The sequence below is a fragment of the Pantherophis guttatus genome, chromosome 4 (assembly GCF_059756535.1).
Source record: "Pantherophis guttatus breed Tessera chromosome 4, ASM5975653v1, whole genome shotgun sequence".
In the NCBI taxonomy this organism is placed as follows: Eukaryota; Metazoa; Chordata; class Lepidosauria; order Squamata; family Colubridae; genus Pantherophis; species Pantherophis guttatus.
In genome coordinates, this window is record NC_142066.1 from 102,328,336 (window position 1) to 102,347,659 (window position 19,324).

General features: G+C 39.7%; 1 protein-coding gene across 4 annotated transcripts in view; it reads left to right on the forward strand.

Annotated features, from left to right (window-relative positions):
* The window catches only part of CAPN7 (calpain 7), a 53,382-nt gene extending 34,058 nt beyond the window's left edge, over positions 1-19,324 (forward strand). For 3 of the 4 annotated variants that reach the window (XM_060685868.2, XM_060685873.2, XM_060685869.2), the window contains exons 7-21: positions 2,789-2,915; positions 3,791-3,876; positions 5,219-5,312; positions 5,864-6,010; positions 6,913-7,019; positions 8,029-8,149; positions 8,857-9,001; positions 10,028-10,127; positions 10,648-10,783; positions 13,592-13,667; positions 14,994-15,139; positions 15,895-15,957; positions 17,014-17,144; positions 17,572-17,664; positions 17,755-19,324. In XM_060685868.2, the coding sequence (XP_060541851.1) occupies positions 2,789-2,915; positions 3,791-3,876; positions 5,219-5,312; positions 5,864-6,010; positions 6,913-7,019; positions 8,029-8,149; positions 8,857-9,001; positions 10,028-10,127; positions 10,648-10,783; positions 13,592-13,667; positions 14,994-15,139; positions 15,895-15,957; positions 17,014-17,144; positions 17,572-17,664; positions 17,755-17,899 (1,717 nt within the window). In that variant the 3' untranslated portion in view covers positions 17,900-19,324. The remainder of the gene's footprint in view (positions 1-2,788; positions 2,916-3,790; positions 3,877-5,218; positions 5,313-5,863; positions 6,011-6,912; positions 7,020-8,028; positions 8,150-8,856; positions 9,002-10,027; positions 10,128-10,647; positions 10,784-13,591; positions 13,668-14,993; positions 15,140-15,894; positions 15,958-17,013; positions 17,145-17,571; positions 17,665-17,754) is intronic. The other variant, XR_009620956.2, reaches the window with a different exon arrangement.

The window sequence follows — 19,324 nt, forward strand, 5'->3', positions numbered from 1 at the left end:
TGAGCTGTAATTACTGTAATAAGCTGCAATTACTAATATGTATGTATGCATACTGTATATATATATGTGTGTGTGTTGTCCATTCATGCATGGACAAACATGGATTTTAAAAATTGCTCACTATGTTTGGTTATCAATAGCAATTTTTCAAATTGTGCTATTTGGAAAAATATGTACAATTTTATGTACTATATGAATATTAAGCAAATCTGAAAAATTGCTGTGGTGCACATGAGTACATAAACCATGTTTTAAACAAACATGGAAATTAGTAGTACACACAAGCAATCTTTCTTCCCTGTATTCTTTGACATTGCGATTTTCAAGATGACTGATATTCTGATAGGCTTCGCCAATAGGGCAGATGTGCAAGAGGAGAAGCATTTGTATCTGACTCTCTAGCCAGTTTTCTTTTTGTTGGAATGTTCCCCCAAGGCTTATTATAAAATAATTTAAATTTATGTCAGCAAATTTAACTGACATATCAGTTTGGCAATCTGTTAAAGCAATGGCCTCTTGCAGTGTATTTTCTAATGAATTTTTAAACAGTACAATTAAAAGACGAACAGTGGTAGATGCAAGCATTTCATATTGACTCATCAGTACCAAACTTACAATAAAATGGTTGAAAATCAGCATAAAATATAGGTTCTAACAAGAATGTTTAAAACGTTATATAAAACATATAACATGTGTGGGGAACTACCAATGGCAAACCTCACGCCCACAGGAGGCGTAGATTGACAAACAGCTGTTTCTGCACACACAAAAAAGGCTTCAATTGATTGATGGCAACTGCTTCGGCAAACCGCAGAAAATGAGAGTTCCTGTGGTGCAATAAAACTGAATGCAATGTTTGGATCAACTTGGTGGCACATAGCTAATAAATGTCTTGCAATGGCCAAAGCATTTTCTGACCATGATTTGCTGCTGCTGTTGGATTACTCAAAGCTGTCTGGATCCATTTCGGGAAATGCTCCTTCATTCTAAAAGCCAAACACCTATCAGTTCTGCCAATGTAATTGTCTCTGCAATTACAAATAAATTGGTAAATACAGTGGGCTTTGGCGCTGATAGATTTCCTTAATTGATGGCAGGAGTAGTTTCTGGGCTTGATGCAGTACGTGGAGCTCGGCCGTACTAAACATTTTCAATTAAAGTATTTAAATGTTGAGTCGCCAGGTGTGCTAATTGATAATGAATTAATAATGAATTAATTAAAAATTTATTAATTAATAATGAATTTTTACCATACTTCCTTTGACCTCTTCCAGGCAATTTATATCTGAAATGTGGACTTGAATAGTATAGCAGGAATTCCTGCTCTATTTCCTCTTTTTAAGCTAGAACTCTTTCTAGGTTTGGAGGGATTACCTCAAATAATTACCCAAATAATAGTTATAAACTTTATTTTTGAGTTGCCAAGATTCTGCTCACCCTTTCTGTAAGTTAAATATCTCCCCAAAGACTATCTGCTAACACTTGTTTACATGTTGTGCTAAGTTACTGAATAAGCCATAGTGCTTTATTCACACATAATATCAGATCATAAGTCATGGTTTACAAATCATAGTGGTAGGGTTTATCCACTGCATTAGACATAGTGCAGTGCATATAATGTGTTAGAGTTAGTCTTGGTTTAGCACAGGTATCCTCAAACTACGGCCTGTGGGCCAGATACGGTCCGCCGAAGCCATTAATCCAGCCCACGCAGGACCATGAGACTGCCCCACCCATATTGCCCCACCCACCCGCCAGCCCCTCACCAGCCAAACACAGGACTTAGCTTCGCGAGCCCCATGGGCTGGAACTGGAAGGTAAAGCCAACATTTTTGGCCAGCAGAATGCTTATGGAGGTGGGGGAGGCCAAAAACCAGGCATGTGGATGCCACAGGAGGCCTCTGTGCACTCGGTTTTTGGCCTCCCCGCATCCAGAAGCACTCTGCCGGCCAAAAACGGCATGCAGAAGCCTCCTGGGGCCTCCGCACACCCCATTTTTTACCTCCCCTCCTGCCCCGCCTCCAGAAAATAGAGACAGAGAGAGAAAGAGGGAGAGAGAGATGGAGGGGAGGGAAAGAGAGAAAGACACTTGTTGATTGTAAGCTCCTTGGGGCTGAGAAGAATTGCTGCAAAACTGAGTTTCCTGAAGTGGACCACTAGACTCCTAAACAATTTAAAAAATGATCTAGTAAAAAGAAAAATCAACCAAAAGAACAACATGCAAACAAAAGCAAATAAAACACCCCCAGGAGCAAAACAAATTAAAGTTTAATTTGTGTGTATTGTTTAATGGACTGCTAAATTGGCCATGACCACCATGACATGACCACCTAGCCACGCCCACCCAGCCAGTCCGGAGGACCCAACAATCTGAGGGATCATGAATTGGCCCTCTGTTTAAAAAGTTTGAGGACCCCTGGTTTATTATGATGTAGATTTTAGCCAATGAGGGAATAGCTTGTGTCTTAATAGAACCAGGGTAAGTTAGAGGACATATGTTCAAGGACCTCAGAAATTAAAAAAACAAATCAGATTGAAAATAAGGAATGTTCTATAATAAAGAGACTAGTTTGACTGAAATGTAACAGGCTCTAATTCAGAATAGGAACTAAATTACTTTTATTAAGAACTGGGAAGCTAAGAGGAAAGCCATAAAAATGTAGTTGCTGGTCGTATGCACTGAAAATGCTTAGATTTCTTTTTTCTAAAAAAAAATATCCTGAATAATAATATTTGATGAAATGATGTTTGCTAAGGATGATATAGTTACAAGTAGTTTTGATTTCAGAGATAAATGTGGCCCATTGCCGTTGTCTCCTAAGCAAAAGACCATGTTTTCTCGTTGGGTGCGGCCAAACGATATAACAAATAATCCCACTATGATCTATACTGTGTCAAGCTTCAGCATTAAACAGGTAAGCCTATTTTTTTGGTTTCTCTCCATCTCTTGCCTGCAAATTTGCTTTCTAGTATATATTGTACACTTACAGTTTTATGAAAGTTTAACAGTTTAACAGTTAAAATTGGAATTTACAACTTCATCTCTAATCAACATGGCTTTTAAGTTAGACAACATGTGACCATTAACTTGCGATTTTACTGCTGCTTTTCCATTAATTCTGCTTTCAAAAACCAGCTGTGAAATGCATAAATAGTAATCAAATGATGATAGGAGACTACAGCAACCATAAATAAATGTTGTTTGCAAAGCACTGAATCTCAATCACATGACTATGGAGACATTGCAATGGTCGTAAGTACAAGGAGCAGTGGTAATGTTACTTTTTCAGCATCATTGCAACTTTGAACAGTCACTAAGCAGGGCAGTCACTAGATAAGATGTACCTGTAACTTCACCTATATTTGTTTTTACTGGAAAAAGAAGATTGGATGTTGCCTTACTCGGTCTCTTTTCTCTGTTTACACGCCCTACAGCTTCAGTATCTCTTCTCTGGTCTTATCACATCCTGTGTTAATAGGTTCTGGGAATATTGTCCAAGAGTACAACTACTATTCCATTTACAGTGTCACACCCATTAAAACCACTTGTTTTGTGACAAGGAGAGGGGGAAGAGGGGAAGAGAACTAGTGATAAGGGTTATCATTAAAACACATTGAGAATACTTTTGAATTCAGTTTGAATCTGTCAGAGAACTGACAGGTTTTTAACTCAACTAAGGAAATAAAAATAGACTTGGGTTGGATCAAAGTTGTCTCCATTATTATGCTGAACTGTAAGAACTAAATTCCTGAATTCTATTTGTATTTGTTTGTTCTGTTTGGTTCTTAGACAATTGTTTCAGATTGTTCCTTTGTTGCTTCACTTGCTATCAGTGCAGCTTATGAGAGAAGATACAACAAGAAATTGATTACAAGGTACACTTTTTTCTGCTCAATGACATGCAGTTTTATTTAATAATTTTATTTGTTGCCAGTAACACTTAACTTGGGATACACTTTATTTTGATTTAAATTTACTTTAGAAGTCGATACCTTTGATTTTAGATGATAGTTTCAACATACTTTATCAAATTGCTTTTTCATTTCTTGAGTACATTTATTGCTAGTCAAGTGAAAAAGGAAAGAGTTAAATCATTCAAAAATAGAATGCCCTAGCTGGGGGAATTCTTGGAGTTGAAGTCCATCCATCTTAAAGTTCCTAAGACTGAGAAACACTGGCCTGGTTATAAGTTTAATGCAAGAGTGTCAAATTCAAGGATCTGTCCCATGGGGTGCTTAAATCTGGCCCATGGGGCCAGCCTAGAAATAGCAAAAGATCGGCCTGCGGTGCCTCTGGCAGCCAAAATGGGACACGGGGGGGGGGAGCGCATGCAGCCCCCCGTGCCCCATTTTGGCTGCCAGAGGGCTGCAGGAGGCCATCCAGGCTGAAAACGGGATGGCCACCCATGCCCTGTTTTGGCTGGCAGGGTGCTGTAGGAGGCATCCATCCCATCTCCCCACCCTCAGCTGGCCCACAGAGGAGAACTATAGTGCTGATCGGCCCTCGAAGAAATCTAGTTTGACATCCCTGGTAAAATGACATCCCTGATATTGCCATATCAGTGGCAATATTTGAATTCTAAATGTAAAACACTTCAGGATAAATCCACTATAATTTATAGTCTTTGTTTAATTTTTAAGTTGTTTTATTGGATGATGCTATCATTTTGTTAAGAAAAATATGCCAAAAGTAAGTTTTCCCATAAAAGTGAAAAGCAATAATAATCTATATTTGCTATTAAGTTCTTCTGGTAAGTGCTATCTTTATGCTTCATTTTACTTTTTCATACAATATTTTCATTTCTAATATCTTCTAGCGTAATATCTGTCTGAGTTTTTGTTAATGATATAGAGCTTAAATCAGGGGACCCATTACTGGACCATGGTCTGATCAGAACCAAGTTTCACAAGCTACAGGCGAGCAATCACACAACTCCACTTGCATGAATGGCTGGCACTCGTGCTCATGAGTGCAGCTCCATTTGTGCAACCAATGGTACTGGTACTCATGTGAAACTCCATTTGTGCAAGCAACGTATGTATGTGCCACTTACACAATGGAACTGCTCATGCACATGCCTGTCTCACATGAAGCCATCCCCTCTTCTCCCTGTTGCGCTGCCAAGCTGGAAAGGTTGGTTTAAATGATGTATTTATATGTAGTATAAATGTATACAGAATGTAGTCTAATTTTGTCTACATGTTTTTCTCAACATAGCATCATTTACCCACAAAATAAAAAAGGAGAACCTGAATATAATCCATGTGGAAAATACATGGTCAAGCTGCACATCAATGGTGTCCCTAGAAAGGTAGAGATTTAAACTTTTAACAAGTTGTACAAACCCCGAAGGGGACGTGGTGGCTCAGTGGCTAAGTCACTGAGCTTATCGATCAGAAAGGTCAGCAGTTCAACGGTTTGAATCCCTAGTTACGCATAACAGAGTGAACTCCCATTACTTGCCCCAGCTTCTGTCAACCTAGTAGTTTAAAAGGACGTAAAAAGTAGAAAAAGAGGGACCACCTTGGTGGGAAGGTAACAGCATTCCGTGTGCCTTCAGCGTTTAGTCATGCCAGCCACATGACCACGGAATTGTCATCAGACAGCGCTGGCTCTTCGGCTTAGAAACAGAGATGAGCACCGCCCTTAGAGTTGGGAATAACTAGCACGTATATGTGAGGGGAACCTTTACCTTTATCTTACAAGACCTCTATCCCTTCATCCACTGGGTTTCTAACAGTCTTGTAGCTTGCTTCTGCAAACCTTCCTTTGTAGTAATTTCCTCAAAGATTTTACTAAAAGAATAATGGTTGCAGTTTTGCATTGCATATTGTTTGATCTTGTTCCATCTGTTTTGAGCAGGTAGTCATTGATGATTTGTTACCAGTAGATCACAGTGGAGGACTTCTCTGCTCCTATTCAAACAACAAAAATGAGCTTTGGGTATCATTGATAGAAAAAGCTTACATGAAAGTCATGGGAGGTTATGATTTTCCAGGTTCAAATTCGGTGAGTATTATGTGACTCTTGGCAAGATGTTAGAAAAAAATAGGCTGGCAAAGGTCCCTTAGGAGATAATTTTCCTTTTAATCTAGTTCAGTTTTTTTCACTGAATTGGCCTCCCAAGTATTTTGAGAGCAACTGTCAACAAGGTTAAGGATGATAAAACTGTACTCCAAAAAGATTGTAGTGCAAAAACTACAAAAATTGTAATTAAAAATTAAAATTAAAAAAGCAAGTTAGAAAGTTATAATTAAAATTGTAAAATTAGAAACAAAATACAAAAAATTGTAGTATAAAAAATATTGTAGTCCCAAAAAAGTTTGTTGAGAAAGATTGAACATGAAAAGTATGCTTCAATGTACACAGAGTAGTGAGAATACTTTAATCTATTTGAAGCCTGTGAACAATATATACTTTTTCTTATGGTTTTCTTTCTTTTTTCAGTATGGCAAATAATGTATCTTGGAATTAACCATATTATTTCGGTGCCCTCTGCAAATATGAGAAATATTCTTGATAGCTAATACTGAGCTTTAAAATAAATTCTAGAAACAAATTTTATTTCCTTCTGAGAGTATGTGTGTGTTTGTGTGTGTGCACATGTGTGTGTGATGAAATCCTTTTGGCCTTATTACAATCACATTTTAAATGTAATCTCTTTATCAAAGAACCATTATAGTTGCCATCCAACAAAGAAGAAAAAAGGAACTGACTCATGTAATACAGTTCTTATTTGAAAACTATTATAAAATGTAAGATTACTATTCTGTTTTCCTTATATGCCTGCTTTGGAGAAAAAATGGATTTTACATAGCTGTGGAATTATTATTGAAATGTATGGTTATCAAAAACTGTAGTTTCCTGGATTTCATTAATCTGGATTATGCATTTTTTATTGGTGATGATAGAATATTGATCTTCATGCTTTGACTGGTTGGATACCTGAGAGGATTGCCATGCACTCAGACAATCAAACATTTAACAAGGATAGTTCCTTTAGAATGCTTTACCAAAGGTAATTTTTGCTTATTTCCAAAAATGTTGTCACAATCAGTGTTGTAAAAGTTCAAGGATTGGTTTTTTTTAATCCATAGTGGCCTCTGATTTTTGCACAGCTTCCAAGAGAAGCAGTGCCTAGAGAGTAAATGGTTGAAGAATGAAACTGACTGTGCATAAGTACTTGCTAATGGAACTCAGAAATCCTCCTGAACTGGTGGTTTCTGTTGAATCTGGAAATGGAAGCCATGGCCAAGGGAGTCTTTGTCAAGCTGTATGTAATGTGCTATTTATGGCCCAACCTCAAATGAGAAAACCTGGCTGCAATGGCTCATGGCTCTATCACCACTCAGTTGACCTAAAATTCAGCACCCCACATATTACCTTGCAGTTATTCAGTGGAGTATATTATACCTGTACTTACCCGCACTTGTACAGGTCCTTGAATTGGTTTTCTCTTGGCTTCTACATGTAGTTGGTGTGACTGGTGTTAATTTTAAACCTGTTTATATCTTGACTCCAAGTTATCTTCATGATTATGTTGTTCCACTAGAACTGGCCTGACTAATTCTATCTTTATGAGAAAAGCAGCTGGTGGTTCCCCATTTTGGAGAGATATATGGGAGCCAAGACCCAGAGATGTAGTCTTGAAAGTAACATCTATGGGACAGTGTGAGGCAGAATTATAAACAGGATCAAAGAATCCAATTCCAAGTGTAAAGTTAAAGGGGTGTTATGTTTAATATTCCAGGATTCAATTGTCATGGATTGACATAATGCAGTAGTTCCCAATCTTTGTAACTTGATGGCCTGGCCGGGGGGGGGGGGAATTGGGCTGCTGCCCAGAGGTTGAAAATTGCCCCATTATTTCCTAGAATTTTTTGGAACATCAGTTCTGCCAACATGTAGTTATATTTTCCAAAATACTATATGTGGTGTTTTTTTTCCTTTAGAAAATTAAACAGGCAAGCATTGCATGGGGAAACATTAGCAGCCAAGTCTGAAGTAAACTTTTTGTTCTTGGCCAGATTTCACAAGGGGGATGTGCTTATCACAACAGCTACAGGAGTGATGACTGAGGAAGAAGGGGAACGTTGGGGTTTAGTACCAACCCACGCCTATGCCGTTTTGGATATTAGAGAATACAAGGTAACTCTGAAATAAGAACCTTTGGACCTATTCTTAAATTGACATGGTTTACTTTTTTTTTTTTTTTTTAATCTGATCTCTTGTACCACTACTCGAAAACTGAGGGGAAGAAAAACTTTGAAAAATCTGTCCAATTCATCTTTTTGGTCCCAAAGTGGGATTAAAATGCTTAAAATAATGGAATAATGTTAAAGAGGTAAACAAGTCCATAGAAAGAACCTTAGTTCTTTCTTTGAAGCCATTGGAGCCCTCTTTCCCATCTCATCCCTGAAATTTGGTGAAAAAGGTTCATAGATTTTCAGTACTTCTTAGAAACAAAATAAACCTCAAGTTGTTTTGATATACTGAATGTCCTTAAAAAAACCTGAACATAAAAAGAAAAATCTTAAAAACATCACTCCTGCTTTTTGTGATATCATGTGTCCTCTCCATATCCCTCACATGACTTCTCCATAGCCCTTCTCATCTGTGGTGGTTGAATTCTTTCAAATACAAAGAGTGGCTTATTTCAGATATTGCAATATAATGCTATTAAAAATCTGATTTTACCAGGTCATTTTAGGAATTACTGTAAATGGCAGAGAGAGAAACAAGGTAGATATCTATTGTAATCCATGATTAATAAAATTAATGACATTTAACTTGTTTTCTTTATTCTCAAAAAGAAATGTATTATAAAGTCATATTTTGTGTCTCCTCTTTTTCAGGGTTTTCGCTTCCTCCAGTTGAAAAATCCCTGGAGCCACCTACGTTGGAAAGGGAGATACAGTGAAAATGATAACAAAAGCTGGACTCCTGAACTTCAGAAATACTTAAACTTTGATCCCAGAACAGCTCAAAAAATAGACAACGGTAAAAGATCAGAATGGTTTTTGAAGAGAAAAAAAAAACAGGGCTACAAATGATTTGTTTCTTTTGGTACCCCTTTGTGGTCCAAGAGGAAAACTGCAGAGATGGCAGAGGAATCACATCTCTCATCAATTTGAAATAGGTTTACTATCAAGGATGCAAGACAGTAAAGCAGAGTTGTCTGAATCATTGAATGAATCTTCTGCTCGATAACTGTTTAGAATCCCCTTGCAGGACTAAAATTGACCAAGGCTGTTAATGACATATGATACAGACTAGTGCATATTTAACGGAGATAAATACCACTGAAGTAGCGACATTAACATTGGAGTAATTGTGAATAAGAAATTGTAATTCCAAATGAAAGTTTTATCCGGATAAAGTTGTTGATTGGGTGGGTGAAGTTAAGCACCTCCACTGGGCATTTTAGATTTGGCAGAGGGAAGGTAGTAAGTGAGAGCTAGTGTAGCTTATTTTATCATTTATCTTTTATCAAACTTATGTGTGATTTAGCCCTGCTTTCGTTCATCCTAATATATACTTGCTAATCTCTCAGATTTAGGGTGAAATATAAATGTAGGAAATAACACAATGCAAGAAATAAATGATGAATTTTGCTTTATTAAAAATTGGAATCTGTGCTCATCAGTTTTAAAAGATCTTGATAAAATTACTTTACAGATAATTTCTGCAATTGTAAAAACAAAACAAATACTGAAATGCATAGTATTTAAGTACTAAACTGAAATCTATTGCCACTTTTGAATAGGTGGGAAATTGTAGGCTACTTTGATTTAGGAACTTCTCAGTACTAATATATAATACAGTCTTGCAATAGTGTGCATACATTCTGGGAGTTAGCTTCATTGAATTCTGCAGAACTTATCTTTGAGTAAAAATGTCCAAGATTGTAGTATCTTTAGTCCTTTTTTCCTACCATTTGATAATTTAATATTCAATCACTGGTATTGGATGATAAGTCATTGGTAAAAATAATTAAAAGAGTTTTATCTGCATGTTTTTATATAGGAATTTTCTGGATTGCTTGGGAAGATTTATACAAGTATTATGATGTTATTTATTTGAGTTGGAATCCAGCTCTTTTTAAGGAATCCACCTGCATTCACAGGTTTGTCCAATAGAAAAGGATATAAAATGCTTATTCTTCTTGTATACTTATTGCAGAGTGTAGAGATGGAAGCAGCAGGCATGTTATTAGCCTCCCTTAGTCTAATATTCAAGTATTAATCTGTGGTGCCTTTCTTTACATTTTGAAGCCTGATCCAAGAATAAATGATTCATGTATAAACTGTTGAAAAGTGACACTTTTTTGAGCATTTATAAGCTAAGACTTGTACATCTGCAGCTGTTTTTGCTTTATTATTTCTCCCTAGTATTTCATGCCAATTTGCAAGACCAAATTGAGAGCAAATGGTAGCTTTCATGAAAAGTAATTACTGTGTTTCCCCCAAAATAAGACCTTATATTTTTTTGAACCCTGAAATAAGCACTTGGCCTTACTGCCATGTGCTCAAAAGCCCGATTGGGCTTATTATCGGATGATGTCTTTGGGGGAAACGGTATAAATGTTGATTGCAATTTTTTTAAATACACAGAACTCTTTTTCCACTTTTCTCTTTCCTGAACAGTACCTGGGATGCAAAACAGGGTCCTGTGAAAGATGCTTACAGTTTGGCTAATAATCCACAGTACAGACTGGAGATTCAGTGCCCACAAGGTGGTGCTGCAGTTTGGGTTCTACTCAGTCGACACATTACTGACAAGGTATTCATCATTTTTCCAAATAACTTGTAAGGGAAACAAAATGCAGATCTAAGATACAGGTGTTCCTTATGACAATTGAACTACCAGAAGCATAGCTCAAATATAAAAAACATATTAGATGTATATCTCCACTTTCCACAAGTTGCTGTGTTCTTATGCCTGATCACACAACACTGTGTCCAGTTACAGTAATAGTTCACTAACTGCTTTGTAAACTAGACATAAGCAGAAAGAAGAAACTGGGATTCTTTAGCCTTCTATCCCCACAAGGATAACCAGGTTTTATCTCATTTCAGATTCAGTGGCGGTTGATAAAGATTTGGCATTAATATTTATCCTGTAAAAAGAAAGCTTATTTAAAACGAAGAAACATTTTTCCTATTGAGAATTTGCAATCCATTAATCAGGTATATCCCAGATCAGTTGGGCTACTAGTTTCCAGCATTTAGCTCTAATGTCTGGCAATTATGGAAGCTGAAGTCCAATAAATTCAGAGATAGTTACAGTAGATATGAGGAGTCTGCTTGCTTTGGAAGGTCTGAAACCAGGGGTGAAATGCTCCCAGTTTGGACTGGCTCGGGCGAGTAGGTAGTGATGATGGCCGGTGGTTCGGAGAACCAATAGCAATGGCAACCCGAGGCTCTGCCCACCCACCCAGTCGTTACTTTCTGCTTTTACTTCCAGAGAACCGGTAGTAAAAAATGCTTAAAAAGTTAAAAAAAAAGTTCCTACAATCAGCTGAGTGATGTGCGATCGTGGGAACTTTTTTTTTTTTTTTTTTTTACTTTTTAAGCATTTTTTTCTACTGGTTCCGGAGAAACAAAGCGCTCGGCTGCTCCCCCTTTTCACTCACCCTGAGCTTCCTGTTGTGGATTTTCATGCCTTGCTTCACACGCCCGGGATTGTCGCCCTCGTCTTCTTCTTTCTCCTCCTCCTGTCCAAGTGGAAAAACGCTAGGAGCAAGTGCAAAAAGAAGCGCTTGCTTGCTCCTGCCGTTTCTTCATTTGTAGGAAGTTTTCGTACTTATGAAGGCAAGTCTGGCTTCCCGCGCTGCTTGCTAAAAACCTCACCAGTACCGATGTGTGCGCGGGTTGTGTATGTGTTTGCTCCTGGTCTTTCGTAGCAGCCAGTGTCTGATGTCTTGTCCCCGGCCGGCTTAACCAGAGTTTGGGAATTCACCCCTTCTGGCCTTTCCCGGGCCGGACTGGCTGAAGCTGCCCCCAGATCGCACTCCTTGGGCGATGGGTCTGCTTGGGGGAGCTGCCATGGAGGTTGTGCGGCGTGACAGCCAATTTCCACTGCTTTTAAAGGCCCCGGAGCGGATCTGGGCGCTGCCATTCCAAGCCTGCTGGGAGCAACCACCGCCTCACCTGTTGCGCCTCCCAGGCAGGCCAGGCAGGGGTCTCTGGGGCAGCTGGAACAGCCAAGGAGCCCACTCCCCTTCCCGGGGCAGCAGGGGCGGAGTGAGGTGCCTTTAAGATGGGCAGCTGGGGACGGGACATCGTGCATGGGCTGCTGCGAAAGACCAGGAACAAAGACACACACACACACACACACACACACACACACACAGAGGCTCGGAATGGCAGCGCCCGGATCCGCTCTGGGGCAGTGGGTCCGTTCAGGAGCTCTTAAAGGCCCCGGAAGGTATCTGGGCACTGCCGTTCCAAGCCTGTGTGTGTGTGTGTGTGTGTGTGTGTGTGTGTGTGTGTGTGTGTGTGTGTGTGTGTCCTCCCAAAGCAACCTGCCACTGTTCGCTTTCGTTTTGCAGCAGGAGAAGAAAGTGAAAGGCGGGGATGTGGCACATGCATGTGCGCATGTGCAGCAGCCCCAGGACGTCCGTGGCCCACCTGCCCTCTCAGAGTGCCACTACGCCACCGCCTTTTGCTTTCTTCCTTCTCCCACCGCAAAACGAAAGCAAACGGCGGCGGATTACTTTGGGAGGTTGCTTCTGGCAGGCGGACATCTGCAGTCAGGTGGGCAGGGAGGGTGGTGAGAGCAGTGGTGGCAGCTGCCCCTTCCATGCTCAGCAAATGGACACGGGGAAGGCGGCACTGGCGCGCCTCTTGCTGTGGAGGCATGGTGATGCTGGCCAGGCAGCAGCTGCATATGCCTGTCCGCCCGCACCATGCTCTGCTCTGGCCAGCCGCATGAATACAAGTGTGCCCAGGCCGAAGGGAAAGTGCCGCGGGCTCTGTAGTGGGGTGGCTGGGCCTGGCCCTCTCCCTGCATGGAGGGGGGGTTGTGCCCCGCCGGTGGCTTCTGCCCCTTTCACTCTACTTCGTTGCCAGGAAGTGCCACCGTGGCTGTGCCTCCTTCCCCTGGAGTGCTGGACTCCGCGGGCCGAGTTCCCAGATTGGCGCTGGCAGGCAGGTGGCGGGGTGGGAATCCAGTGGGCTGCTTTGGAGCCCCAAGCCCTGCAGAGCCGGCACGGGTGGAAGGCAGCCTTTTCTGCAGCATCCCCCTCCCCTCTTTGGATCGCTCTGCAGGGGAGGGGGCTCTGCCTTTGCAGATACGGGGTGGGCAGTTTGTATGGAAAATTGGTGGAAGGAGGGGGGAGGCAATGCGCTCCTGGCTCTAACAGTGAGTGACATCTAGTTGGCCATGACCACCCAGTCACATGACCACCAAGCCATGCCCATCAAGCCACGCCCACAGAACTGGTAGCAAAAAATTTTACATTTCACCCCTGTCTGAAACAATTATAATTTAGACAAGGAAGAATGTTGAATGAAATCGTAGTCATAAATAGTATATAAATATTTGGTTTTGAGGATTAAAGTAATTTTTGCCATCACTTTTCTATAGGATGACTTTGCACACAACCGAGAATTCATTACAATGGTGGTCTATAAAACTGAAGGGAAAAAGGTATATTACCCTGGTACGTATATCACAATTTTCTTTCCTGCACATAATCTTTCCTACAACTTTCCTTTCTTCTTGATTTGTTGTTGAAGAAAGATAGGCAATGTGGATATAACTTTTCTGTGAGAAATATGTTTGCTAACCACAGCATCCACTAGGACTAGAGCAGGGGTTAGCAACCCGTGGCTCTGGAGCCTCATCCGGTTCTTTCGGCCCTCTGCTGCGGCTCCCTGTCAGACTCGCTCCATATTCCAGAGAGGGAGCAAAGCGCCCCTGTACTTTCCTTTGTGCAGCAACATCATTCTGTCTTCATCGTGGTATATTTGCGTTCAAGGCGGTCCTCATCTCCCACTGCTTTCATCTCGGAGTTGTAAGCCGTTTCGGCCTCGGAGCTGTTGCCACCTCTATGGCCTGCCCGCTGCTCTCACAGCGCCTTACACAGCACAATGAAATTTAGCACGCTTCACAATGGGGAAGACGAGGTCCCCTCCTCCTCCTGGAGCCCATTACAATGCGGAGCCACAATGCGACCCTGCTCCACTCACTCCTGGCAACAGCATCAGTGTCAGAAAGAGAGAAAGACAAGAGACAGAGACACAGAGACAGAGAGAGAAGAGAGAGAAACAGAGAGAGAGAGAAACAGAGAGAGAGGGGGGCAAAGAGACAGAGAGGGGGGGCAAAGAGACAGAGAGAGACAGACATAGAGAGAGAGAAAAAAAGGCGAACAACACATTCAGGCTAGGTGTGACAAGGAGGGGTGAGGCAGGGCTGGGCAGGGCAAATAATTTAACAACCGGTTCTCTGCCATAATGACTGGCTCGATAGGCGTGGCTGGGGGGGAATCATGTGACTGGGTGGGAGTGAGTGACGTCGAGTTGGCCACGTCCATTCAGTCACACCGGTTGTTAAATTATTGGCTCCAATTGTTTTCTTTTCAGTGGGAGACTGGTCCAAATGGCTCTTTGAGTGTTTAAGGTTGCAGATCCCTGGACTAGAGGGATGTCAAAAAAGGCAAGTTGATGGCCACAGCAGCACATTGGACAGAAAATGGTCAGAGTTCCAATACTAATGCCATGGCGATCATAAAGCTTCACTCATTCATCTTAAAATATATTTTCATTGATTTCTTGAATTGAAAATATGGACTAGAAATGTAAGATCTGCCTATCTCTCCATGTTTTAGTGCAGAGAATTTATTTTAGAATGTTAAGAGTGCTGTATTTATGTTGCTTCACTATAGTGCTCTAGTAGAATATTAATTTATTAATCATTTTAATTAGAGTAATTTCACATTGGTCTATTCTAAATTATCTTTAAACACAGATGTGCTTTTTTTTCCCAGCTGATCCTCCACCATACATTGATGGGATTCGAATCAATAGTCCCCACTATCTAACCAAAATAACACTCACTTCTTCAGGAACTCACACATTTACACTTGTGGTTTCTCAGTACGAAAAACAGAACACAATTCATTACACCCTCAGGGTAAGTGTATATGTAATCTTTTAAAAATATTAAATGGAAATCATTAGTACTGCCACATCTTCAACTTCCATGACCTCCATTCTGAAAAAATCATGTGTATGTAATAAGTTTGATAATGACCATCTGTCTGCCACTGATTAAGGTATCCACAGTAACTTTGTTTTCATTTCTTTGGGCTCTGTAATCTGAACATATGAGAAATGCCACAAGTTTAAATTGCATGAAAATATTGCCAAATAAAGGATTATGGATAGGAGATACAGGAATTTTTGTATCTCAGGGATACTTAAAATCCTACTGCCAATTTTAAGAAGGAGAATTTCCATCTGTAATTCTGTTTCATCAAGTAGTTTTATTTCAGGTAATTACTTCCTTTGCATAAAAAGTAGGTCATAACTATGTTGGGCACTAGGGGATCTAGACTACCAGAAGAAGATTACTACAGATAAAAATTTATTATTGATTTAGCTGTCATGGATCCAAAATAGCCAGTGTCCTCTGAAATAGTATTTTTATGAGTATTATGTTTACTTTAAAAATAAGGTTTTCCCATTATTTTCAGGTCTTCATAAAAAAAATTATATAAATATATTTCAGAAAGTTAATATTTGCACAAAAACTATATAATTATATGGCTGTTCAGTGAGAAGAAATTAAAATTGTATAGTTCCATTCAGTTCCAGTTTTCTCTTGTTTTCTTTTTCTTGATAGTATGAATCATTCTGGGTTAAAGATTAATTTCTTCTTGATCTTAGGTGTATTCAGCCTGCAAGTTTACCTTTTCTAAGATTCCAACACCATATGCTGTATCAAAAAGAGTAAGAAATAATTAAATTTTGTAGTTAAAATTTAGCTACTATATGTTACAGAAACCAAATTATATAAATGTTAGTTATCTATAGTCATGCAAAGTAAGATAAATATTTCTTGCAGCTTTCTTTTGTGGGTTTTTATTACATAATATTGCATTAACTACTCCTTGGATTAGATTGAATAGAAAAGCCGTTCCTAATGTTCAGATGTACTGGGATGCATGGTAGTTAAAAGAACATTTGATTGCATGACTGGAATTGTTTATCCAATTTTAATAGCATGGATATAATGTAATTGCAAACAACCTTTGAAATCCTGTGTTAGTCAGAATGGCTCAGATCTCTCTTGGACTGCCTCCAAACAGGAGAACCTTTAAGACTCTTAGAATAGCTCACTGGCTGAAAATTCTGGTCCCAACAAATATAGTGGTCACCAGGTTGAGAGAAAACTACTATAAGGCATAGTAGTTTTCTCATTAAGCCACAGTAAATACCCTTTTTCCCCCAAAATAAGACATGCCCTGATATTATAAGCTCAATTGGGCTTTTGAGCGCATGGCGATAAGGCCAAGCGCTTATTTCAGGGTTCAAAAAAATACAAGACGGGGTCTTATTTTCAGGGAAACGTGGTAGGCTTCCATATCCTTTTCCCAAAATTAAATGATCCCTCACAGTTTGTTTCTGATGTATTATTACAGCCAGATTATACAGAGATATGAGCTAGAAAGGAGCCCGATAATCAGAAAAATGTTGTGTTGCTGATTCAAATCCAATTCCCCTTTCTGGAACATTTATTCTTGTGTCCTTAAATGTAGGTAAGATAGTCCTCGACTTATGATCACAATTGAGCCCAACATTTGTTGTTAATTGAGACATTCATTAAGTGATTTTTGGTTATTCTTGCAAGTATCTCTAAAATTTCCACATTCTCCACTTTATCTTTGAAATGAATAATGAGGCTTGATTAAATAGGACAGATGAAATTAAATTGAAAGTAGTTTTTTTAAGAAAGAAGAAAACAGATGTGCTGGCTAAGAAGCTTTTGGAGTGATTTTCTTTCAGGTGAATGGACAGTGGAAAGGTCGCAGCGCTGGAGGATGTGGAAATTTTAGAGATACTTGCAAGAATAACCCTATATACCAGTTTCAAGTGGACAAGACTGGGCCACTCCTGCTTGAACTAAGAGGACCAAGGTTTGTATAGTGTTTAATAATTGGAACAATACAGTTAACTACTTACAGGTAAGACTTGCAGTTTCAGATTTAAAAATATTTAAATTAACTAGTTAGAATTAAATTATACTATCTATAATTTTCAGCCCATATTGTCAGCAATTAGAACTAAATAGTAATTTTTAAAAGAATTGTTGTTTATCATGTTCACATTCTGAGCTCAACCTCGAACTCTGAGGCTGCCTTTATACATCACATTAATCCATAAACAAATATTACAGACTTCAGTGACTAGATTTGCATGGCACCTTTGGGAGAAGTTAAACACTGTTATGACTTGGCACAAACTGTGGATCAAATATGGATCCAGATGGAATCATACACCACTTTTTAAAAGTTCTAATTTTACTTTAAACTCAGAAGCTTCCAACTTGTGATTCATTTATAGGCAGTACAGTGTTGGACTTGAAGTTGTAACAGTCTCTTTAATAGGAGATCCGGGATCTTTGGGTTTTCAGAAGAAAAATAGTGGTGATTACAGGTAATAGCTCATCTGATTTCTGCATATTTGGTCACTATCATATGAAATCTTATATTACAGTAGCCTTTTCTCTATATTTCACTTTCCAAGGTGTGGCTTTTGCTATCTGGAAATTGAGAATATATCTCCTGGTACTTACAATATTATTCCAAGCACTTTCCTCCCACAACAAGAAGGACCATTTTTCTTGGACTTCAATACTGCTATCCCTCTTAAAACATCACAGCTGCAATGAGGTTACCTGCAAAACCATTTTTAATAAAAATGGCAAAATATAGCTGTCACACTGAAGAACTCTCTAAGAACCTACTGAGAAAATGTTTATGTGGGATACAGAAAGGGAATGTGGACTGTCATAAGACGAATTACACTCAAAATTAGAGCTGCCTAATCTTCATGGTTTGCAGAACAGTGGAAAACATGGATTTCTGTTATTTGTGCTGTGGCAAAGTTGAGGCAAGCAAAAAGATTTGCTCATGTACCCTGATATTTTGCATGGCTTTGTTTATACAAAATTGGACATATATGTGTGTGTGTGTGTGTGTGTGTGTGTGTGTGTGTGTGTGTGTTTTCTGAGGTTTTCGCGGGTGTTTGTATGTAGGTCTTTGGTTATAAAATTGCAAGTGTCTTGGCGCCGTTTCGACGAAGTCTCATTCGACGAAGCCTAACAGCCATTTGGAAACCCGCCCTCATTGACAAACGAGTCCCTAACATAAAGAATGACACCAGACCCACACTCACGAAAACCATACAGGATGTCACCACCACACATCCATGCAAAAAGCAAACCCACACTGATGAGGCACGACCACAAACCAGAAACCAGACCACAGCTGCATCATTAGCCACTTTAAACCCCTCCAATCCATACATGAAGCAAACTGACACCCACCATGAAGATGTGGCACGACCACGAACGCAATGCCAAACAACAGCAATGCAGCTCACCAGCTCAAATCCCCCTGCAACTCAGACTAACCCAAGCACAACCAAGCCCCCACCTAAACAGAACACACCCCCATCCAATCAGAGTACAGCCAACCCCCCATCCAGTCAGAGCATAGCCAAACCCCGAACCAATCAGAACACACCTCCACCCAATCAGAACACAGCAAGCTTCCACCCAATCAGTTCACACCCCCACTGGCAGTTAAAAGGAAGAAACAGCTGCGATCACACATTGCTCCTAGAAGCACGAAGCCGAAAACACCAGCCTGAAGATGACGAATGAGACTTCGTCAAAATGTCGCCAAGACACTTCCAATTTTACGCTGGAGAAAACCCGAATAACCAGAAAAATAGCCATTTTTCCTACTGCCTTGTTGAGTACAGTATCAGCTGATTTATCTGAGGATGGAGTAAAATTGATGCTTATCTATCACTGCTTGGTGGCCACAACTATCTTCATACAAGGGTTGAAAGAATTGGATATAAAGAATCTATAAATCTATGGCATACTTTATAGATCTTGGTTCTTGATTTATCATACATGTTTGTCAAAGTATAGGGCATGACTGATATATTTTCTTTGAGTTAAAAACTGCATCTTTAGACTAAAACTCATTTCCAGTTTTTATTTCATGAGCTCTGTTATAAAATCCTCCAATATAGTTTCACACCAGAAATTCAATTGTATTAAAACTATACCTAAACACTTGAA